This window comes from Contarinia nasturtii, unplaced genomic scaffold (assembly GCF_009176525.2).
Source record: "Contarinia nasturtii isolate CC-2019 unplaced genomic scaffold, AAFC_CNas_1.1 Cnas_scaffold_1037, whole genome shotgun sequence".
NCBI classification, from domain to species: domain Eukaryota; kingdom Metazoa; phylum Arthropoda; class Insecta; order Diptera; family Cecidomyiidae; genus Contarinia; species Contarinia nasturtii.
The window spans coordinates 440,387-463,045 of record NW_022198383.1 but is presented as its reverse complement, the minus strand read 5'-3'; the positions used below and the strand labels follow the sequence as shown (position 1 = coordinate 463,045).

At 33.7% G+C, this 22,659-nt stretch overlaps 8 protein-coding genes across 10 annotated transcripts; 3 read left to right on the top strand and 5 right to left on the bottom strand.

Annotated features, from left to right (window-relative positions):
- Window positions 1–11: 11 nt before the first annotated feature.
- Window positions 12–1,984, bottom strand: LOC116343630 (probable phospholipase A1 magnifin). The gene is made up of 7 exons (XM_031771820.1): window positions 1,873–1,984; window positions 1,533–1,808; window positions 1,343–1,470; window positions 1,231–1,254; window positions 819–1,130; window positions 120–753; window positions 12–57 (listed from the first exon to the last, which is right to left on the bottom strand). The coding sequence occupies exons 2-7, from the start codon at window positions 1,712–1,714 to the stop codon at window positions 24–26; spliced, it is 1,314 nt and encodes a 437-aa protein (XP_031627680.1). The 5' UTR covers window positions 1,715–1,808; window positions 1,873–1,984; the 3' UTR covers window positions 12–23.
- A 534-nt stretch (window positions 1,985–2,518) lies between these two features.
- On the bottom strand, window positions 2,519–3,460 carry LOC116343644 (BTB/POZ domain-containing protein 6-B-like). The gene has a single exon (XM_031771843.1). The coding sequence runs from the start codon at window positions 3,458–3,460 to the stop codon at window positions 2,519–2,521; it is 942 nt and encodes a 313-aa protein (XP_031627703.1).
- A 2,353-nt stretch (window positions 3,461–5,813) lies between these two features.
- On the top strand, window positions 5,814–7,913 carry LOC116344257. The gene is made up of 3 exons (XM_031772724.1): window positions 5,814–6,141; window positions 6,271–6,935; window positions 7,010–7,913. The coding sequence occupies exons 2-3, from the start codon at window positions 6,280–6,282 to the stop codon at window positions 7,869–7,871; spliced, it is 1,518 nt and encodes a 505-aa protein (XP_031628584.1). The 5' UTR covers window positions 5,814–6,141; window positions 6,271–6,279; the 3' UTR covers window positions 7,872–7,913.
- Window positions 7,914–12,605: 4,692 nt separating this feature from the next.
- LOC116344196 lies at window positions 12,606–14,460 on the bottom strand. Of its 2 annotated transcripts, XM_031772631.1 has the most exons (3): window positions 14,193–14,459; window positions 13,291–13,910; window positions 12,606–13,210 (listed from the first exon to the last, which is right to left on the bottom strand). In XM_031772631.1, exons 1-3 carry the CDS (start codon window positions 14,248–14,250, stop codon window positions 12,944–12,946), a joined length of 945 nt encoding a protein of 314 aa, XP_031628491.1. In that variant the 5' UTR covers window positions 14,251–14,459; the 3' UTR covers window positions 12,606–12,943. The 2 variants fall into 2 exon arrangements, with proteins under 2 accessions (XP_031628491.1, XP_031628490.1); XM_031772630.1 differs by having other exon boundaries at window positions 12,607–13,210; window positions 13,291–14,460.
- Window positions 14,461–15,802: 1,342 nt separating this feature from the next.
- Window positions 15,803–16,657, top strand: LOC116344292 (protein kinase C-binding protein 1-like). The gene is made up of 2 exons (XM_031772767.1): window positions 15,803–16,188; window positions 16,257–16,657. Exons 1-2 carry the CDS (start codon window positions 15,901–15,903, stop codon window positions 16,608–16,610), a joined length of 642 nt encoding a protein of 213 aa, XP_031628627.1. The 5' UTR covers window positions 15,803–15,900; the 3' UTR covers window positions 16,611–16,657.
- Window positions 16,658–16,751: 94 nt separating this feature from the next.
- On the bottom strand, window positions 16,752–19,074 carry LOC116344291 (pescadillo homolog). The gene is made up of 3 exons (XM_031772766.1): window positions 18,918–19,074; window positions 18,544–18,777; window positions 16,752–18,452 (listed from the first exon to the last, which is right to left on the bottom strand). The coding sequence occupies exons 1-3, from the start codon at window positions 18,933–18,935 to the stop codon at window positions 16,845–16,847; spliced, it is 1,860 nt and encodes a 619-aa protein (XP_031628626.1). The 5' UTR covers window positions 18,936–19,074; the 3' UTR covers window positions 16,752–16,844.
- A 285-nt stretch (window positions 19,075–19,359) lies between these two features.
- Window positions 19,360–20,563, top strand: LOC116343878 (ribosomal RNA-processing protein 8). Its single transcript, XM_031772169.1, has 3 exons — window positions 19,360–19,944; window positions 20,013–20,249; window positions 20,316–20,563. The coding sequence occupies exons 1-3, from the start codon at window positions 19,427–19,429 to the stop codon at window positions 20,530–20,532; spliced, it is 972 nt and encodes a 323-aa protein (XP_031628029.1). The 5' UTR covers window positions 19,360–19,426; the 3' UTR covers window positions 20,533–20,563.
- On the bottom strand, window positions 20,552–22,419 carry LOC116343877. 2 transcript variants are annotated; one of them, XM_031772166.1, is made up of 8 exons: window positions 22,311–22,419; window positions 22,074–22,167; window positions 21,922–21,996; window positions 21,553–21,830; window positions 21,328–21,501; window positions 20,946–21,251; window positions 20,772–20,873; window positions 20,552–20,708 (listed from the first exon to the last, which is right to left on the bottom strand). In XM_031772166.1, exons 2-8 carry the CDS (start codon window positions 22,138–22,140, stop codon window positions 20,637–20,639), a joined length of 1,074 nt encoding a protein of 357 aa, XP_031628026.1. In that variant the 5' UTR covers window positions 22,141–22,167; window positions 22,311–22,419; the 3' UTR covers window positions 20,552–20,636. The 2 variants fall into 2 exon arrangements, with proteins under 2 accessions (XP_031628026.1, XP_031628028.1); XM_031772168.1 differs by having other exon boundaries at window positions 22,074–22,372.
- Between the last annotated feature and the right edge of the window lie 240 nt (window positions 22,420–22,659).

The window sequence follows — 22,659 nt, the reverse complement described above, 5'->3', positions numbered from 1 at the left end:
TATCGAATCAAAGAATAAGCAGCCTAATCATTTTGATTTCTCTTTCTCTTGCGGAGGCTGAAAGATAAAAGATTTGCCGTGTATTAAGTAGAAACATTGTTCGATGCAAACTAACTTACTTTTTTTTATTGACCTCTTTGAAATCTTTCACTTCTCGTCTACAAATGGGACAATTCCGGTCTGAAGTTTGCGCGTTTTCCCATTCAAACCAACAAGTAACACATGTTTCCATATGTCTGCACGGCAATAAAAGTGCATTTTTCTTATTTTCGTAGCATAATATGCAATCCTCATCTTCTTCTTCAACTTCTTGAAGTCCCGAAATAATATACTTGAAATTGCCAACTCCTCTCCAGAAAATTGGATCACCGTTTTTCAACAAAAGTCCAAATCTTTTTCCACGATGATTCACATTCAGGGTACCGTGTACACCGATTAAACATTCATTTGGTTCAATATTTGTTGGACTATTTAACACTTTGCCGATTCCAGGTTTAGTGTTATTATTCATTTCTGCCATTATAAAGAGTCGCTTAGTAGATGTTGCGAGATGAATGAAAAATGCAATTCCATGTACATCATTTAAAGGACCCAAATTTTCATCGCTCTCATATTTTACGTATATGTCAACATCTCCTGTCTGATTCCACATTCCTACCTTTATGGAGGTATGGATTACTTGAACATAATCAGCAGCTCTTCTCTTTATTGTAGTCCTTATGCCACGTAGAGCAGGTTTTATTGGATCCAAAGCTATTTGAAATCGACGCATGCTTTAGGAATTCTTTTTTAACTGAATATTTGAATGGAATACATACCCAATAAGAGTCGGACCTTTCCACCCGTTTTTTTGAATAAATATTCACAAGTGTAACCAGCGATGTGAGCACCAAAACCAAAACCAGTCACATCAACATGAGATAAATTCTTAACACATTTATTTCTGGTCGACGTCGCACATTTTTCACCTATGTCCAACACCAAGTCACGAGCCATCTTTGCAACATATTCAAGTCGACGGGTTTTCACCATTCTACCTATAGTAGAATTCATTTTTGTATCTGTCGATGAATTTGTCACGTACGTATACGATACAATACAAATATTGTTTCCAGATGCCTCGAACCATTCTTAAAAGCAGAGAAATTGCCGTTTTACACAGTTGTGAGGAATTTTATCATATTTTTTGCACTGCTGTTTATCAGGAGAATGATAGAGAGAAAAACTTACCATTTGCAAATGGAGAAAACGATTCTATGGGAAACAAACGATTGATATTTAGATATAGCTCAAGCGCTTAAAATAATTTGGTAAAAAACAAATGGTAGTGTGGTGTCTTTACCGTTTACAGAATCGAATATATTCTCAACGCCGTGAAAGAGTAACGATAGACCTTTTTCATTATCTAACCGGTCAACCAAAGCCGAAGGAATGCTTCCATTGACTTCAGCCACATAGAATTCACGTTGACTGCAAAATAATGCGTAGTTATTTTAACTTGCAAGGGATACAAATAAACATTCAATACATACGAATCAGTTGTTATGCACATAAAATAAATTGGATCTCCTTTATATCGAAATTTATCAATATTAAAATTGTCGGCTGGTTTTTTTGAGCTTGATGGTGATGAAGAAGATGAAGACATGGCACTACCACCAAAAACACCATTCGATAGCGTTGCAAAAATTATTGTGTGCAAGAAAATATACATTTTTTTCCCTTTGCTCCAAGTATTTCCAAAAAAATAAAGACAAGCGTCTCAAGCGAACGAACTTTAATTAACTGTATACTAAAGGCGGTGTATACTTATAAAAGAAGAAAATGAAAAATTGTAAAAGATGAAGTGACAACTAAGCACATTTAGAATACCTTTTTTTCAATGAATGACGTTATAAATTATAAATGGAATTTTCTTATAATTCCATTTACGTTAAAACAATAAAAAGTAAACGAGTGAATAAGTCTTATTCACCCAAACAAAACTGGGAAATACTAACAATGGATTAATAATTCTTGAAAAATCGAATTTATTTATTTCAATTATCACTCATATTTATCATAATACTAATTACAAGGAAATTCAAAACTTAGTCTTAATTGCGACATCAATTTATAAGAATGCGCGAAATATTTTCAACATTTACAGTAAACCGAAAACATGCGCCTAACATTTATCACATACACGTGGAAAGTAGACTGCTTTCTTTATATAAAAAGGTGTTATTATTTTTATTTACTTTATAAAAGACAATATGACGCAATTCATTGTCAAATATGACGCAAAAAACCAAATTTTTAAAATGGAAATCGAAGTTGTCCTATATTTTGTTTACAAAAATGTTTGTCGCCACACAATCGAATTGTGTACAAATAGTAGATATTGAAAGGCACTGTTTATATAATATTACTATTGATTTGACTTTCGGTCGAATTAGTGATATGTCGTGATACTGTTGATAGTACGATATAAATAAATCAACCCGCCTTGGATCGTGAATCAGGAACACACCAGGACTTATGATTGGAATCCGAAACCTTTTCTTTGGCCCTTAGAAATAAATTCTCCGAATTTTGGTTGTGTTCTTAATTTGCTTTGTAGAATTTGTTTATTTGCATTCCAATTATCAGCCGTATTCATTCTTAATCGTGGCGCCTGATTGAATATTTTCGGTTGATATCCTTTCACCGAGAGCGTGAAAATGATGTCTTCAAATTCTTCTGGTGTAAAAAGTCCTTTGTGTGCAGCAGCCAATGTAGTAAACTCTTCCATTTTCATTCCCACGAATCGAATAAATTTCAAGCAGTCGCCGAGTTGAATTTTCAAATTATCCGCTTGATTTTCATTCAAGCCCTTTTGGCGGCATGCATTTTTTGCCCATTTCAGACTCGCCTCAAAAACCTTCACTTCGCAACATGTTAAGTCCAGTTCAAGGATTCGTTTCAAAGTGTCCTCATTGCACCGTTGAAACATATCTGTGGACAATATTTGTTCCGATGCTTCGATTATCTCCTTCTCACAGAATTCAATTAATGATTTATTTTTGAGAAACAATGCTAGTTGATAGCCCCAGCACAAATTGTTAGCACTCAATTGACTTTTAAGGAACATGGCACATGCGTCGACATAACCTAGAACGTCGTACTTATCCGCCAAACGAACAACAGTTTCGATATTTTCCATTTTTAGCGTCACATCACTCAGATAGAAAAACTGGAGGAAATCTTTGAATCCTTCGGCGCTGGCATCTGCAATTTTCACTTCGTTTCCCTCTTTCAATGTACCGTAGAACATGCTGAAGAAAACCGGGCTTAGAGCGGCCAAAAAGGCTTTATTTGCTGGAACCTTTTGATCCACTCCATTGACGCTGAACACAAAACGAACATCAGCCAATTCATCGTTTAAATAGAGTTTAGCATTCACTTCAGATGCCGCATTATTTTTTAAAACCATAGCCATTCCGAGACAACACTTGTTTTTTTTTAAATGAAAGAAAAAAATTATTTTTGAATAAATTGAACTGTTTAGGAATCAACTTGATTATTTTGTTTAACACTCGAAATATGAGAACGCTTAAGTTGAGAGTTTGACAAGTAATTAACCAAACAATTTTTCTGGACATTCAACAAAGCATTCGACAAAGTATGCAATAATGTGTATGCCTGTGCATTTGTATACTTTATGAATTGTTAACAGAAAAGAATTCCGCAACACAAGCAAAAAGTGACTAACCAGTTACCAATACAAACAAATGGAAATTATTGTATGTTATATTATTAGATTCATTTTTCTTTATTCGTTCTTGGGACTCTTATCATAAGAGACTTACTCGTCTCAAAACGTAATGAAGTCACATTTGTAACTTGTCACTTCATATGCCGCATTTTTTAAAAACTATTGCCATTTTGTTTGTTGACAGCTTTGATTCTGGTTACTTGAAATTTTATAAATGAAACAGAAAATTTTCGAATTTCACAATAATATTCAACTCAAAATATGCGAACGCTTAATTAAACATACAAATCTTGACATTCACATTCGATAAAGTATGGGATGGATGTATATTTGTATATTTTATGCTTTGTTTATAAGTTTGTTTACAGATAAAACTAGACCGATATCGGCAAAAAGTGACCTGCACTCGTCCATATCATATTCGATATGTTTCTAATACCTTCACAGCAAAGTTATGATAATAATGGCCTCTTATCCACCTGACGCACAGAAAATGCGGTTCGCTCAATACTGTTTTGCATTGGTGTGAAAAAAACCCTTATAGAGCTGTTTTTCGCAGCGGAGAAGTGCGTACACCATCCATATGAATTTTCAAATTCTTTACAGAAACACAAGAAATGGCCTTTTGTCTAGCTTTTTGCTCAACGCAAACTTTATAATTTTTTTAGTAATAATAGTAAACAAAATGGATCAATAATTTTTTTTGAATCTTTTTTGCTAAAACTAAAACATTTCGTAACATTTGCTTCCTTTTTATGCTGATATTTCTTACAAACATTGACCTAGAAGCGCTTAAAACTTGAACATGAAACCAGTCCACTTCGATCAAAGTCGTTATCAAATGGTTTTTAATGAAATGTTACAATGAGATCATCATCTAATTTCACTTATTTGATATAATAATCAGTATATTCGTTTTCCAGGCGAATTTCATATATATTTTGTGAACAAATAACTATTGGCTGAAATCAGACATTATATTGAGAATTGATATTCTGATTTTGATTTTTTTTTAATGATTTGTGCCTGTGTAAAGTGTGTGCTGCTCTCTATCACAGTTATTCTGAAATTCAGGGAAATACGATGAAAGAGCCCTTTGCACCAAAATGCGCCCAAATATCATTTTAAGCAGTGATAATTATCTTTTTATTTATTTTGCTTCATTATAATATAGTAATCTTTCATCATCATTTAGAGAAATTCACTTTGATTGCCGGCAATTGTCGGGTCTATTCATCTGTTATGTTTTGTTTATTGGATTTATTTTGTATCATTTCTCTATATTATAAAACAATAAAGTCATTACAAGTAATCATCGTCCTAACAAAAATACTTCATTTTATTCGCAGTTCAAATTATTTCCCTTTTGTCCATGTTTTACGATAACCTGCAAATTACAAAATGAAATAAAAAATTCTTACATATTTTTCAAATGATTTGGGAACAATAAACATTAGGAACAATTTTTTCTCACCGAACATTCGTCTCTCGCAAAAACTATTCCTTGAAATTGTCGTCAAAGGGAAGTCAATTGCATCGAAAATGATCTTTCACGAATTGAAGCGTTGCTTCCGTTTCATTCTGAGCGTCCGTCCAATAGTTGTCCAGAGTGCGTTGCCAGTTTTCGATCATTGTTTCTGAAAATACATAAATATTCACGAAAATAAATTAGAGTTCGTCACAAAATTACCACAAATTGGTTTGGTATTTAATTAGCAGCAAATTGGTACAAAAAACTTCAACAAATCACATCAAATACGTTATGCGCGTTGTGCTTTTCTAATGTTCTGATAAACAGACTAAATATGTGTAATGCGAATGTAAGAGTCGGTGTTTTCGATGTGTGCAAACACCCAAATATAACTGTATCTTGATGTGTTGCGCTCACCACTACAAAGAAATGACAACTTTTTCCACAGCGCATATGATGTCATCATTTGGGTATAGACCACACATCACTCCTTCTCCTTTACTCTCCTTTAAAACCTGTGAATTTGCCGTAATTTTCATGTTCAGATAATTTTAATCCCGTAAAATTCATGAAATTGATTGTTTAAAAAAGTGTCATGTGCCTGCAATGAATAAATTGTCCTTACCTTAAATTTAAAAGAACAATTCAAAATCCATTTTCCATTGTTTCGATTAAAAGATCGGAAATTTGAATATTAAAACTGAAATTGTGAGTGTGAACGTACTCATCGAATAAAGTTGTCAATTGCGGCGCATATCGGCATCATATACCAAGCGTACATGAGCTTAGAAGTTTTTTAGTGTTTCCGTCATTTAACAATAGCCCATTTTTTGATATTTTTCTTGGAAATTCGACCGGAATCATATAAAAAATTGATAATTCCGTGCAAAAATCATCGTTGACCGACTTGTGACATTAGAAATTTACGGAAAAAGTAAGTAAAAATGAGTTTTTTTTTATCAAACACCAACTAGATGCTGTCGTTGTGTCAGTTAGTTTGGTTTGAGGTTGGATTTTATTTCCGTCGTCACCAATTGGATATATTTTTTTGTTTCTCAATTAGATCTGAGCAATGCAACCAAGTCGAACTAATAAACCATCGTCGGATCGTCGTAATAAGCAGACTGACCGATTGGATCGATTGAACGGTGAAATGGAAAATCATTATGGTCTCCAAATGTTGAAAAAGTTGTACCTAAACAACGAATCAGCCGACGTATTTTTCGTGTTCAGCACCGGTGACGATGAATCGGAACGTGTGCCGGCACATAAACTGATTTTGTCTGCGGGCAGTGATGGTTTTAAAAATTTGTTTGCCACTGCCGAAGATGGTCAAATCGAGTTCAAACTCGACGACACCACAACCGTCGCGTTCAAAGAATACTTACAGTTTTTCTATATGCCGAAGGTTAAACTAACCTTTGAAAACTTCGCCGTGGTGTTGCGATTGGCCAAAGACTACGGGAACGAGGATTTTCTGACCATATGCAGCCATTATTTGGACCATAAATTGACTGCTGAAAATATCATCTGGGGATATGGTTTGGCCATTCGTTATGGTTTGGCCATTTTGAAGAAGAACTGTGAACAACGTATCACCGAATCGGCGACTGATGTTTTCAAATCGAACAGTTTCCTCGAATGTGATCGCGATGTGCTGAAACACATTTTACAAATCGATGCATTGAAATGCTACGAATCACAAGTGTTGACTGGGTGCTTCATGTGGTATTTGCATGCAATTCAAAAATTTATAATGGAACAAATAGTAACTTATCATTTTTTCTTTGAATAAATAATAGGGCCAAAGCGTCGGCCGTCCAGAAGAATTTGGACAGCACCGATACCCATGTGCTACGGGCCGAATTGGGCGATTTATTGTTTGAAATTCGCTTTAAATCGATGACCATGGAATGTTTTACATTGATTGTTGGTTTGTATGGTGGTTTTTTCTCGGGTACGGAACTGGAAGAAATCATTCAGATGATCACGTTCAGTGACTACAAATCGGAAAAATTCAACAGCAAACTTCGTTTGATCGGTATACCAGCCAATGGCGATGCAAATGTTGGTGGTAACAATGGTGCTTCTATCGGCAGCTGCGCTGTTGGTGGTGGTGGTGGCGGCGGTGTTTCCACCGTAACCAAGAACCGTAGCGGCAGTAATGATCACAACAAACACGATATATTGCACTGCAATCGAATTCTACAAAAGTCCGTGACGCGCTACAACATCTCAAAGGTCGAAAAAACCCGATTCGAGGCAAATTATCCTCTATGGCTTCATTCGTTCAACTGTGCCCAAGTGTACAATGTCAATGACAACGAGATTAAAACCCTCATTCCAATATCGGTAACCATCGGAGAAACAAAAGTCAACCAAACCAAAGTCATGTGTACTATAAAAACAACACTCTCGTCGGTTGATGAAAGTCATGTGCCATTATGCTGTCCAATTCGCATTGAACCAAATCGTGTGTACACAATCACATTGGAATTGAGCGATGACGTTGCACATGCCGAGATTTACACACAAACCGAACTAAAAAAGTTCACCGAATTGAAGAACGGCACCAAAGTACGATTCATTCCAGACCCGGATAATAAAGGGTACGACACAACCAAAGCTGGACTGGTACAACGTCTAGTATTCAAGCGCACCTAGAGTGACACAACATTTTTTTTTTTATTCGATTTGACGACTGACGAACATTTTTCTTTTTCTTATTTTTGGATTGAATTTAACATCCAACTTTTTTCATATATATATTTTTTTTTCTATCCTAAAAAAAGACAAAACAATGGAGTTCATTTAACCATAAACTTAAGCAATGAAGCTTGAATTAAGCTTAGAAATAAAAGCTAAAGTCAAAATAAAGAATGTCATTGTTAAACATTTCATATATTTCAAATATTCAATAAAAAATATTATTGTATTTTTCATTTGGAATTTGTGCAGCTGGCATATACTATCCTGTGTCATGGCGGAATTGTTCTTAAAATCAAAAAAAGGTAAACAAAAAAGGTCCTATATTTTCGAAAGTCACGATTCCATTTACAATAAAATTTGAAAATTATTTCTCGAATTAAAACGCAAATTTTGTTCATTGTTATCAATAATTATGTTACAAAGACAATTTTCCCGAAAAAAAATCACCAGACAAAAGCCGTGCATTCAATATATACATATTTATACCATTCGATCCATTTCAATGCGATCAAACCCAGCTCGGTGCAATTCGTTGCCCATTTAGTCGCCAAGAAAATATTTTCCTTCACATAAATTGTAATTTTGCGGACACGATTCAAGGCCTTTCGTTCTTTGTTCAATACTTTTAAATTGATGACACCATTTTCAAAACAAATCCCATCGTTCAAATGATCAATTTTAATTTCCTTAACTCTCGGCGCATGTCGCATGAACGGTATTAAAGTATCAGATTGTATGTGATTGGAATAGATTCTTTGCAATGGTTTCAGAATCGTCAAAGTGACCATCGTAGTTAATGCCCAATTCCCTTAAATATTTAAATAGGAATTCCAAAGCAGAAATTAAACTTACATAGTTAAAGCGTCACATATCGCAAGAATCTCATGTAAATTATACTAATCAATAAGAGTCTATATGTGATTTGCGAGTCCCCTTATAATTTTCGAGTCAGTAAAAAGTCTCAATGACAGGTTTTAAGCGAATGTCAAATCGTAACAATTTTTTGAAAGAAAAATTCTTATTCAGAACATCGAAATAGTAAATAAATGTTTTATTTTTTTATTATTATTATCAATAAATATATATTTTTTTTATTTTTTTTTATTAAACATGTGTTTTGTCTCATTTCAAAGGCATAAGAAAATATATTTATGTGTCGAAATACCAAAAATTGTTCAAACAATTTTGCGAGAAATGGGATTTGGCTGCCGTACTAGTTTATCTCTTATTAAAACAGGAAGTATCGCTGAAATTGAAGAATATGTCATCAAAAATCGTGAAAAGCTATGAAAATAAATATTCCTTCAAATTTTTGCCCGAACATCGGAGACCTATACAAAACATGCCAAATTATATTATCAGAATTTTTTTATCTTTATGTATATGATGAGTGAAAAGTATTTTTGTAAGATATTAGCTTCAAATTTTCCGAGTCAGTCATAAGCCCCTTGGATTTTTAAGTCTTTTATGTCTCGTTTCATGCAAGAACATATAATCGAATGTCAGCACCACGTCAATATGAACGCCGTCATCCTGGATATATCCATGTCCCGGATCCATCAAATTGTCCCATGTTAACGAAAATGCTGTCTCCATCACCGAACAGTAGTTAAGTTTTTTTGTTTTTATTGTATCCAGTGTGGTGGTAAGCGATGAATTCAATTTACATGCCATTTTCATTTGGCATTTGAAGTCATCCATGTCATCTTTGGATTCAACACGAACCGTCAATCGCCCCCATTTGTCTTTGAACACAGTCAATTGCCATTCAACATTTTGCATTTCAAAAATAGGTAATTTCACTGCCATTAGCATGTCAATATTCTTGACAACCAATCGGAACTTGGCGACATCATCAGTTAATTCTTTAACACACAACATTTCACACTTCTTTTTGTTGTTCGGATCATTCGCTTTGATTGTTATTGACATCTTTATTCCGTCATTTGGTGTGACAAACCCATTTTTCGTGTTCATCAAATCGTCCCAGAGAACTAATGTTTTAATACCCCATCCAAATTCGACATCATCAAACACATTTGGATTAGCACAGTCTTCGATTGGAAATTTGTTTCCGTGCAGTTTCACAGTTAGCGATGCTATATGCGCTGGATTTGACTTTTCATCACAAAACAAGAATACACCAAGACATGCATTTGATTTATGAACATGTTTTTTGATGATAATTGTCCATGGATTGTCTTCAAATTTTAACATTAAATCGTTCAATTTACTAATTTTTGGAATTTCAATGATTTTGGTATATCCCATCATGATGCCAACAAAACTCGATTTATATAGGGTAAAAAACACAAAAAATACTCTATTTAAATTGAACTTAATAAAATCTTTTGGAAAAATATTGTAGAAAAATATATGTAAATTTTTTTCTTCACTCGACCAAGTTCACTTTTAAAATGAAATCAAAATGTAAAAGTCACAAACCATCGATGAACTACATCGTCATTAGAGTTCTTATTTTTTTAAACGCTTAAGCAGTAACCACTCACATATACATTTCCATTTGCATTATAGCTACGATTGTTACTGTGAGTTCTGGGAATTTAAGCGAGGTAAAAATGTACAATTGCAATCAATACAAAATAATCTCCGAAAAAAGTAGGACACAAAAGATAAAAGAGGAATTTACATTTGCTTTAGGTGTAAAGGCAAAGAGCAGCTTTAGCGTTGTAAAATTTTATGATATCGTGTCGTGCAGATGTTGGAAATTTGGTATTTTTTAATCCTTTTTTTAGAGTAAATGAAGTAATAAAAAAGCGAAAGCATATTGACCAGTTTCGAAACAATATTTTACCTGTTACACCAAAATTTGTCGATTTGACCATATTGTGAATTTTGTATTATTTGTGAACAAAACCTATTCAATTGTTTTTCATATTTTTGGTCTTTATGATTGCTGTAAAATCTCTTTGACACATCTTAGCATTGAAATGAAATTGAATATGAAAAAAAAAAAATTCCTACAGAAAGTCTTCTAACTACAGAAAAAAAACTAATAAAAAAAAACTACGGCAAAAACTTTAACAAATGCATCATGTTATCCAGGTCGATTTTTTATATTCAATATTAATAGATGGAATTCTGTTCGATATGATCATCTACCGATCCAATTGAGTCTGAAATAAACAAATTCTCAGGCATATGAAGTAGGAATAGTATTTAAAATAGTAACTTACAAACATGATTTTTTACTTTTGACCACTTCAACCTTTTCTACTTCTGCTCTGCAAATGGGACAATTTGGTTCTTCACCTTTTTTTTCTTGCCTTGCTTTCCACTTTTCCCAACAAGCAACACAAGTGCTCATGTGTTTACACGGCTTTAGGATAGCATTAGGCCTGTTCATAAAGCATACAGAAAAATTCCTCCCCAGAATACTAGTTTTTTCAATGAAAGGCCGAATTTTTTTCCACGTTGACCATAGTTCACGGTACCGTATACACCGATTGCACATTCATTTGACTTTGTGTCAGACTGAATAGATGTTGGTTCATCATTTCTTACCACAGAGCCATTTTTATTTTCATTCAGTTCGGCCGTTATAAAGAGCCGCTTAGTAGATGTTGCAAGATGGATGAAAAATGCGATTGCATGTTCATCATTTATGGGACCAAATGTCTCATATTTTACTTACACATCAACATCTCCAATTGGTTTCCATATTCCAACCTTCTTAGAGATGTGAATTACTTGGATATAATTCGACTCACCTTTTTTGATGATATTCTTTATTTTTGTTTCGAACGGAGGAGTTTTTATTGGATCCAAAGCTATTTGAAATCAAAACATTTATTATTTGGAACATACTTAATAGTGATCGAACCATTTTGCCTCCTTTGTAAAAATATTTACAAGTTTGGTCAGCGATATGAGCACCAAAACCAAAATCACTAACATCAATCTTCGATAATTTTGTTAAGTAGTTCGCTCGCTATCTTCGCCACATATTCAATCCATTTAACGGTCATGCCATCGACCAATTTAGCAGGGAACGATGTTGAACTTATTTCATAAGGACATGATACGATACAAAAATTGTTTTCAGATTCTTTGAACCATTCTAGGAAAACAAAATACTTCGAATTTTTTTAAAGACGAAACAAACATTTGATACAGACCAAATAAAATATAGCATTTAACAAAACTAAATTGCTTTTCTTTACATGTAAATATATGCATAGATATTGGTTAAAAAATATAATGTTTGACGAATGAAAGAATGAGCGAAAGAAATTTACCTTCGGCATTTTTAAAAAAGTATCCAATGAAAAAATAATGATAAAATTCCGTTTTTAAAATAAAAAAATAAGATAAAAGAAAATTCACCACATAAAAAGAGATCCGAAATCGAAACCCCATGAAAAAACAACGATAAAGCTTTTCCGTTATTTAGCTCATCAACCAAAGTTGACGGGATACTTCCATTTACATCAGCAGTATAAAAGTCATCTTGACTGTGGAGAAATTTATATGAATTTTTATAATAACATACGATTCTGATGTTATGCACGCAAATGTAATCAAGTCTCCTTCTTTTTGGCAATTACACTCTTTTAAAAATGCAAAAGAAATGATCGCGCTCAGAATGATAATTTTTTTACTTAATCTTTTTCTCTTTATTTCAAGCATGTTCAACAACATTTGTGCATGTTCAAATACTGCACCGTCTCATGATACGTAAATATTTATAAGAAAAAAGAAAAATTCCAAAAACTGATGTATCATTATTATCAAATAATCCATTTTATAAACATAATGAATATGTTTACTCATTTGCTAAATAGTTGATTTTACGTTTTTTTTTTCTATTTTTTGGAATGAAAAATTTAAATGAAAATCGTCAGTTAGACAAACATATTTTCAATATCGAAAATTGTTTAACAAAACCACAAAATTTTATAAAAAAATACTGATTAGATAGAGATTATCGGGTCCGATCTCTTGAAATTGGATGCCAAATGGAAGAGTATGTTCGACCCTGTATTCGGCTAGTCCTGTCGTTATATTCAAATGGTGTTTTCTTTGTCTTCGTCGTCACTGATTAAAATGATATCCATACCCTCATCAACTGGACGCCCACGTTTTGCGTTGTTCACAATTGCACTTCGATTAGCTGTCACAGATGCACATGATTTACTTTCGTTTCCGATACTTGCACCATCATCTTTTTCACCAGCTGTTTCATCTTTTGACATTTTTGATCGCTTTCCAGGTTGTTCGGCTTGTTCTTTAATCGGAGTTAATGTCAAATTATTCCGACGAGAATTTGAACGCTTTAAATAATAAAAATAAATAAAATTAATAATCCGTTTATTCAAGTATCGATGTTAATTGAATGGAATTGATTACTCACCAAAGTTTGACGGTCATTAGTTTTTGGCGTAGATGTATTCACACAATCTGGATCTATTGCCTCATTATCATCTATGCTCATTGATTCAAAAGAATCATATTCAACGTTACCAGTTTCAGGATACTTGTTTTTTACCTTCTTAACTTTGATGTTGGTCGAGTTAATAAACTCGATGGTCAGTTCGATGGCGATTGTAAAATCTTCCTTGACGTAACCACAATCCGGGTTAATCAAATAATCCCAAGCCAAAGAAAATTCTGTCTCCATCGCCGTAGATGAGCCAAGTTGTTTTATTTTTTCAGTCTCAAGTGGGATAAGCGATGAATCCAACTTACATGACATTTTCATTTGGTAATTGAATTCATATTCATCGTCACATTCAAGTCGAATACCCAATCGATCCGATTTATTTTTGAACACCGTAATTAGCCATACTATATTTTTGAATTCAAACTTCGATGATGGTATCACTGCAATCAATTGGTCAATTTTCTTGACCATCAATAAAAATTTAATGGATCGGTCATCAATCGGGGTTTGTACAAACTGCAATTCACACATATTCTTCTCTTTTGGATCATTTGATTTAATTGTCACTGACAATTTTATGCCGTTATTTTCTGTAAGAAAACCATTTGTTTTGTTCATTAAATCGTCCCAGGCAATTAATGAGTTAACACCCCATCCGAATCCGTTCCCAAACACATGCGGGTTAACATACTCTACATTATCACATATGTCTCCATGCAATTTTACTGACATCGATGCAATATATGGTTGACGTGTATTTTTCACACAATACAAATAGACGCCAAGATGTGGTTTTGATCTATATTCGTGTTTTAGAACGCAAATTTCCCATGGATGGATCATCTTGTTCTTTGGTGTATACCAAATTTTACCGTTCAATTTTCCGATATTTGGAACTTCAATTATTTTGGTAGAAATATTCTCCATCATGAACACCAGTAAATACAAATACACTCAAAATGCACTTTGAATATAATAACACTGTATAAATTGTTTAAGTATAAATTATTTCCGAACTCTCTTAAGCTTGTTTACTGGACGAAGTGTTCTCTTGAAATGAAACTGATATGCAACAATCGCACGCAATATAAGTATATTTGAAAAAGTAATTAGTCATTATAATGTCACATGCACATGTATTTGTTACTTTACTGACAATGTTAAAATAAACAACCCGAACAGGGAAGCGTACCAGACGATATGGTTATGATTTTATGGTGGTAGAAAGTAGAATTTACATCATTATACAATGTGTTTTCACAATTTTTAGAATCCTTTTTCACACACACAAAAAACAGTAGTAGTAGTGTATTGGTGTATATGCAAATTTACCAATAGTTGTTAAAATATCTATTGGTATATCGTCACTACAACAGCATAATTGACACTTATTTTGGCGCGATGGACCAAATGTCAACTGCGCTGTTTTAATGACGATTGCATGAAAATATCAATAGATATCTTAACATCTATTGTTAAATTTGCATATACACCAATACATTTAAACAATTCTACTGCTAATGTTTTGTGTGTGCATTTAGACATAAGGAATCCTAATTTTACGTAAATGAAATATAAAAAACGATATAATAACTCATTTTGACCTTTTTAAGTATATTACCTACTACGTAAAACCTATTTTACCTTAATAAGGCAGTAAAGTTGAAAGAGTTCAGCTTTTATTACTCTGCATATGTATTACATTCCGAAGGAAAATAATTTTTCAAAAATCTAACACATATTAACCTGCAAAATCCTCTCATCTTGAGCAAGGACATTTTTTATTACGCAACAGGGAGTAAAACAATTTTAAGATTTTGAGATCTCACAATTTTATTTATCATTCAAAAATATTACTTGTCAATTTCACCAATTTCGCAAACAAATAAAGGACCACCGCAAAGAAAAATTAAAACAAACAAAGATGTTTAAAAATTCTTCTTATTAAAAATTATTTTGTTATTATTAGATATTAGCATAATCAGATCATAATTATTGAGAGTGTTTTTATTTTTTATTCAAGTTCAAACGTGCAACATGGCAGATTAAGGAAGAATTGAATTAAGATTTGGTTGTTTACACGATCTGAGTCCAAATCATTTTCTTTTTTTCTCAGAATCAGTGCATAAACACTACAACTGAAACAATACAACGTTGCCAATATTCGACATTGTTCAAGCACCGCTGCGAACTAGAATGCCACGACAAAATGATTGTTTATTATTCCTGTGTGTTGATATAACATCTGAAAAATATCACTTTTTATAGCAACAACGTACTTCGCATGAAGAAAATGAAAGAAAAATATTGAGATATAAACAAATAAGTATCGCATCGAACTACAGCTTTTGTACTTTGGTTAGAATGAAATAGCAATTGATTTTTTACTATTTCAATTTCATTCCGTGGTGACGAAACTTGTCGACAAAAAACGTCTGTTTCAAATTATATATATACAAAACAGGCGACAATGTTTCGAATATACTGCGTCCGTTGAGCTATGATATTCGAACACAATTACGAGCTGCTTCAGTTTCTAAGACGACTTGTGACGATCAAAACGTGCAAAAACTATTCAATATGGATTTTGGTGATGAAACGTGCATTGATTGCTGCCAAAATTTCATAACTGATGAAGAAAATTGTTTTGTAATGGTGTGCACGAAGCCACATTTGTTGGTGTTTGCTAAATTTTGCAAATATCCACTCTGGCCAGCAAAAGTGATGAAAGTCGAAGAAAACTTGGTGCGTGTAGAATTTTTCGGTGACCATAAAGAAGCAGATATCCCGAGTGAAGATTGTTTTTTATTAACGGCTAAACTACTTAGCAAAACTACAAATAATGAATCATTCAAGGAAGCGCTTGAGGTAATTTTTTTTTTAATTTTATTTTTTTTTACTCTGAATAAAAAAACAATATTTCAACTTTGAAATAGGAGCTTAAAATTCATATTCAGAAGATCAAGGAGAGATTTGGTTCGTTTATTCCTTTCGAATCCAAAATGACAATCAGTGCTGACAATTGGGAAAATCAATTGGAACAGATGATTCCGGGTGCGTTCAACAAAAAACCATCAACAGCGCCGGCAGCAGAAGGTCCCATCAAACGAACAGTCAGTGTCAGTGAATTATTTTATGAAGACATTCAAGAAATAAAGACAAATATTAATGAAATTAAGTCCAAATTGAAACATTTGAAAAAGCAGAAGACCATATCATTGCCGTGTATATGTGTTTTTGCATTCGTGCTTTTGTCAATCATCTTTTTCAACAATATCGCTCATGAATAAAAAACAAACTCAAAAGCTCGATTGGTGTTTTAAAAACTCACGAAGAAAAAGTGCAAAACCTACACTAATACAAACCTTTGATGTTCCATTAAATTAAGTCATCTGTAAGAGTTAAATTTTAAAATATAAAAGAGTTGAATGTTTTAATATAATTCCATATGATTTATTCCAATAGTAAATAAAATGCATGAAAAATGTTCAAGGGAGAGACAGAAAAAAAATAATAAAAGAAATTTATTGTGCTACTAATTTTTTGCGATTTTCTAATTTCTTCTTCTTTTTCTCTTCCTTGGCCGCAGCATCGATGCGTTTTCGTTTCTTTTCGAGTAGCCAGTGTTCCTTTTGTTTATCTTGTTTTTCATTGATGAGCTTCGAGAAGAGTTTGCGATGTCTCGGTTTGACCATGCGTGCCTTCAAGCGATGCTCTTCAATTTCTTGTTTTTTAATCGATCGCTTACTTTCTCTATGCACTTTGCCACTTTGTACAGCCATCTTTTGTTTGGCCTCAATTTGTTTCGAACGTTTTTCGGTGCTTTGTTCACCAAAATCATGATCAGCATCATCCAGATCACTGTCTTCCTTATAAGCAGCATTATCGCCATCGCTTTCGATTTCTTCATCAGAGCCGGCGTCTTCTTTTTCCAAGCGATATGCATTTTCCAGTCGATCATCTCGTTCTGGCTCTGGGATATTCTCTTCGGCCTCTTCCTCTTCGTTTTCTTCATCTGAGCTCGGTTGATGTGTTTCAATGGCCGACGGATCACGCAGTGCCTTTTCTTCTGGCGGAATATACACATCCTCACGGCTTGGGTCAACAAATGGTGACAAATGTGGTGGCAAAGCAGCACCAATAAAGTATTTATTTGTTGGTAACAATGTACGTTGATTTACACAATCGAATACCCATTGTGGTTGAACATAGTCTCTCGACATGTATTGTTTGCCAACTGATGGCCGATCAACAACTTGATGTGTTATAGTTTCGTCTGTTTCATCGAATGTGGCTCCAGTGAATAATGTCTTATCCCATGACACCTTTCCGCCGAGGCATCGAATCAAAAACACTAACGGTTCACGTGGCACTTCTCTGTTTATGAAAATTTTCAAACCGTTGAAAAGTTTACGCAACTTTCTCTCTTCGGCCGCTTTTTCTTTCATTTTTTTGATTTGTTCGGATTCATTTTCACCTTCGAGCAAATCAATATTCAAATCATCATCGACCTCATTGTCATCGGCCGTCGGATCGATTTTCAACAAATCAAAATTAAGCGCAGCAATACGTTCGGACACAAATGTCTGTTCGTTGCCCAATGATTCTTCGGTGTCTTGGAATAAATTCGATGGAAATTGCGGTGGATACACCAAATTCATTTGGTGATACAAACGGAAATTCACAAAACCCAACATTATGGTGTAGAATTCAACGAAAATTGACATCATACGGAAATCAACTTCGGACCGTGATTGTGGCTGGAATGGATAGTAGTGTGGTATCATCCATGTCACCTTTTGTCCTTTAATTTCGGCTTGGAAATAGTAACCTTTGATCGAAATGAAGCAGTAACGAAGCGATTTTGATGCGATTACAGCGTGCAAAAATTCAATGGTCAAACGACGACACAATGCTGATTGCTGTCTTGGCACGTATTTCAACGATGGAAATGTGCTGAACAGGAACAAAAGTGTCAAACAATCATCCAAATCTTTGATGGCATCGATGAATGTTGGATAACGTTCTTTTACGATGTGATCGAGTTTCAATTGTGGCTGCGACTTTAAACGACGATTCAACGCACGGAAATCTTTCAATGCACGGTCACGTCCAGCTTTGCGATTGAAAATCTACAATCGAAATGAATTAAAATGTTAGAGCAATGAAAACACGTTTCCCTTATACGAATCGAAGCAAATTCAATTAAGCGCATTTCCTTACCTTGTAGTCACGAAGTGTCCACACAATCGGTTCGTGCAATAAGAATTTGATGTCTTTTGTGTGATACAAAATTTTGATATCAGTTGAACCACGTTGGGCACGGCGACGATGTTTCGGTTCACGCGGATAAATTCCTTTGACAATGCATAAACGACGAAAATCATTCAACGATAATTGTAATTTCCGTAGAGCCTGTCGTCGGGTAATATAACTAGCACCTTCTCCAGAGGCATACTAGAAATAATCAAAACGGAATTGTTGGACAAAAGTTTTAATTTAAAATAAAGTAAAATGAAACATAACCTCACTCTAATAAAGTGCATACGAATTGAAAATTGTACAGAAATTTAACAAGAATTTATTCAATTGCTTACCTTTTTTAGTCGACGCATCTTTAAGACACTAAAATTATTCACTAGAAAACGTTTAAATTTATAAAAGAGCGGTTGCTCTTTTCAATTGATATTTCTAGCGGACAGCTATTCGACCGTATGTATGTATACTTCGTGTTGTAAACGTGCACAAGAAAACAATCGCACATGTTTCATGTGACAACGGTGTGACAGTTGTCAAACTGGTCCGATTTGATGGAAAAACTGATCCGATTTGAACCGACGAATTTATTGTAAATTTTAAACTGAAAGTGTTTGTAGTAAGTAATGATTTTTCCCAAAAATTGAATATCAATAAAAAAAAAACACTTTTTATGAATTGCTTTTCAGTTTTTTTTATTTCGTAATTTTTGTGTTGGAGTTGTTTCAATTTTTCATTGTAATTTGTAACAAGTATTTGTTTTGACAGATGACCGTGTGATTGATAAATGTCAAAACATTGTTTACACGTGCGTTCATTAAGGCTTTATAAATTGAAAACTTCGCAATAAATGAAAATGAGTGAACCCGGCAAATATGTCCTTCTGCGAAATGTGCAGGCAATGTCGAAGAAGATAAAAAAGCCGAAACAGAAGAAAGACAAACAGTTGAAGAAAAAACTGGAAAAAGTCGTACAGAAAAGGGCTAGCGTTCAAATTCCAAAGCAACGTGAAAAGATACCACAGCAAAATGACGGTGTTAGTAAGCGAAAGAATAAAAATAAACAAAATCAAGAAAGCCTGAAGAAAAAATCACAAGAGGTTACACAAGGCAAGAAACAGAAGTCACGAGCCATTGTCGATTCATCGGAGCAACCCAAGAATTTCCACGATGATTTGGCCGATCGATTGAAAGCATCTCGTTTTCGATTCATCAATGAACAGCTTTACACACAGACTGGCGACGAAGCAATCAATGTATTTAAAGAAGACGATTCTGCCTTCAACACCTATCATGATGGATATCGCGCTCAAGTTAAACAGTGGCCAATTAATCCATTGGATCGCATCATCAATTCAATCAAGAAATTGTGAGTTTTAAAAGAAAATCAATGAATATTTACTAATTTTTTTTCCCGAAAATGGTGTATTTTGCTAGGCCGATAAATTATGTTGTCGCCGATTTTGGTTGCGGTGAAGCTCGATTGGCAGAGTCTGTAACGCAAAAATGCTACAGCTTCGATTTGGTTGCAACAAATAAAAAGGTTATCGCTTGTAATATGGCGCATACGCCACTTTCATCTGAATCCGTGAACGTTGCGGTTTTTTGTCTCTCATTGATGGGCACAAACTTGAAAGACTTTTTGCTTGAAGCCAATCGCGTCTTGAAAATAGGGTAAATTTCCCATTTTAAGTTGGACAAAATTTAGATAACTCATTTTTGTTTCGCTTTTCATTTCAGTGGCCATTTGAAGATCGCAGAAATCGAGTCTCGATTCGATAATGTTAACGCATTCATAAACAGTTTGAAAGCCATTGGTTTCGATTTAATCAGCAAAGATATTTCAACAAAAGTTTTCTATTTTCTTTACTTTAAAAAGTCACGTAGTGTCACTGGGGCTGACTTGAGACAACTGAAGAACTTTTCTCTTAAACCATGTTTGTATAAAAAACGATAAATAAAGACACTCATTTTTAAAATTGGAAATAATGTTCCGTTTTTTTTTTCAAAAGTTATTTGCTACAACATTCAATTTTACATTTACACCGAATTAATGAAATTCTATTTATTTCTGTGATATTGGTTTGATTGTAATTTAACGGGAAATGGTGCACACAGCATATCGTCAAGTGTCTAATAAAAAAAATGTTGAAAATAAATGGTGTTTTTCTATAGTGTACTTGAATCACGTCTTACCTCCTCTGTTATCAGTCCCAGTGATTTGATTTCTTTACGTAATGCAAGAAACTTTTTCAATTCCGGACCATTTTGATCAAGCGATTTTTCAATTTTGTCAAGCTGCAAATAGGTATTTTATGAGAGTTTGTTGTAAATTATTTATGCAAAATTGTAAAACGAAAAAAAACTCACAACTTCTAGTGATGTATATTCATCGTTTCGATTTAATTCTTTGTGACGTTTTATAATTGTTCGAAACATATCTGTGATTTTGCCAAATCGTCCCAATTGACACCATGCCAATAATTTGATTTGACGCACCGTCACATGAAAATCTTTAAAAATACATTCCAAAACTTCCAAAGCGATTTCCGGTCGATTGTGTTTCACAGCCATCCCAGCAACGAATGTTAAACTCTTGCGAAATGGATGTTTAACTTGTATTTCTTCCATTTTCTTCCAATAATCGAAGGCTTTGTCCAGAGCCTCGGGAGTATTCTATCATTCAACAAAAAAACATGGCAACGAATTCAAAAAAATCGAGGTAAAATCAAACGATAATATGCCTACTTACTATACGATAATATGCCGCCAGAACAAGAGCATCAATGTATTTACTCTCAAAGGGTCGACTCTCTCGAACGCGCAAAAGTGTCTCGTACATTTTGTTTTCGTATAATAAATCTAATAGGACTTGATGACCGGTGATTTCGGTAAACAGTTGGCCAATCAATTTGTCATCTAAAAACTACGACCGAAATACATTTGAATTGAAGATGGAAATTGATTTGGTTTTTACCTCGATTGCCACAATAGGAAGATTCAGATAATATAACACACGCATTATAACTGGACCAAAGATATACTTGTAACCAGAGTGTTCTTTCTGCTTTCGTATCAGTGTGTACAATGCGTCTTTTAGTATGTTGATGTCGTTATCATCTTTTTCCATGACGAAAAGTAAACGTTTCAAGCCATTTTCGAACTTTGGAAAATCAGGTTCATTTCCAAAATCAAGGTGAAATTTTCGCTTGTATTTGTATGGATCTGTCACAAAATTTTCAGCATCTCTTCTACCTAAAGTGAGAATCACATAGAAAAAAAATGGAACTTAATCAATAAGTAATGGAAATATAATGAAAATGAAATTGCAAAAGATCTTCGTTACCCTTTTCGTATCCTTCAATTCCTAATTCTCTAGCCGAAAACAAACATCGAAATTGATTTATTTGCGAGATAAATCCTACGCATCAAAGAAAAAGAAAAAAGAACGTCTGAATATTGACAATTTAAAACAAGTTTATACAAAATTTTGTTTACCTTTTGATTGAAGGGTTGATTTTTGAAATGCACACAATGTTTTTCCAAATTTACACAAAGATAACATGTTTTCACCGGTCAACTGCAACGATCTCTATAACAGAATTATACGAGTGAAATAAAAATTATATCAATTTTTGGCCGTTTTTACAGGATTTGTAATTGACTTCTATTCTGAGGGAATCAAATTGATTTAGATAAATTCACACTTGTCAGTCATATTGAGGTTTAGCTTACTCTTTCTTAATTGAGGAGGAATTTCGTTTGATTTGAATCTATTGCATTGTTATACAAAATTTTCAAATCAGGTTATAATAAATTTTGACACTCTATTGTCACTTACGACAATGTATGTATTGTAAACAGAACGTAGAACATGAAGTTGGCTATGTATGGGGCACAATCCCAAGTAGCCATGCCATTGATATGTTTTTATTATGAAAATTATTCAAATTGTAACCCCAATCCTACTCACACTTGAGTGTAAATTCAGTTGATTTTTATGTAATATTTCGCATAGAAAGTTTCCCGACAATCATTTGTAGTTAGATGAAAATTGAATAGAAATATAACTTTCAAATGGAAG

Coding starts and splice junctions, on each gene's coding strand:
- LOC116343630 (XM_031771820.1), bottom strand. CDS start 1,714: ATGTATATTTTCTTGCACACAATAATTTTTGCAACGCTATCGAATGGT. Junction 754..818: donor AAAGGTCCGACTCTTATTGG/GTATGTATTCCA, acceptor GATTTCAAATAG/CTTTGGATCCAATAAAACCT. Junction 58..119: donor AAAGAGGTCAATAAAAAAAA/GTAAGTTAGTTT, acceptor TTTATCTTTCAG/CCTCCGCAAGAGAAAGAGAA.
- LOC116343644 (XM_031771843.1), bottom strand. CDS start 3,460: ATGGCTATGGTTTTAAAAAATAATGCGGCATCTGAAGTGAATGCTAAA.
- LOC116344257 (XM_031772724.1), top strand. CDS start 6,280: ATGCAACCAAGTCGAACTAATAAACCATCGTCGGATCGTCGTAATAAG. Junction 6,936..7,009: donor TTGACTGGGTGCTTCATGTG/GTATTTGCATGC, acceptor AATAAATAATAG/GGCCAAAGCGTCGGCCGTCC.
- LOC116344196 (XM_031772630.1), bottom strand. CDS start 14,250: ATGATGGAGAATATTTCTACCAAAATAATTGAAGTTCCAAATATCGGA. Junction 13,211..13,290: donor CTAATGACCGTCAAACTTTG/GTGAGTAATCAA, acceptor TATTATTTAAAG/CGTTCAAATTCTCGTCGGAA.
- LOC116344292 (XM_031772767.1), top strand. CDS start 15,901: ATGGATTTTGGTGATGAAACGTGCATTGATTGCTGCCAAAATTTCATA. Junction 16,189..16,256: donor CATTCAAGGAAGCGCTTGAG/GTAATTTTTTTT, acceptor ACTTTGAAATAG/GAGCTTAAAATTCATATTCA.
- LOC116344291 (XM_031772766.1), bottom strand. Junction 18,453..18,543: donor GGACACTTCGTGACTACAAG/GTAAGGAAATGC, acceptor TTTCGATTGTAG/ATTTTCAATCGCAAAGCTGG.
- LOC116343878 (XM_031772169.1), top strand. CDS start 19,427: ATGAAAATGAGTGAACCCGGCAAATATGTCCTTCTGCGAAATGTGCAG. Junction 19,945..20,012: donor ATCAATTCAATCAAGAAATT/GTGAGTTTTAAA, acceptor GTATTTTGCTAG/GCCGATAAATTATGTTGTCG. Junction 20,250..20,315: donor AATCGCGTCTTGAAAATAGG/GTAAATTTCCCA, acceptor TTTTCATTTCAG/TGGCCATTTGAAGATCGCAG.
- LOC116343877 (XM_031772166.1), bottom strand. CDS start 22,140: ATGTTATCTTTGTGTAAATTTGGAAAAACATTGTGTGCATTTCAAAAA. Junction 21,831..21,921: donor AATTGAAGGATACGAAAAGG/GTAACGAAGATC, acceptor TTCTCACTTTAG/GTAGAAGAGATGCTGAAAAT. Junction 21,502..21,552: donor TTCCTATTGTGGCAATCGAG/GTAAAAACCAAA, acceptor TTTCGGTCGTAG/TTTTTAGATGACAAATTGAT.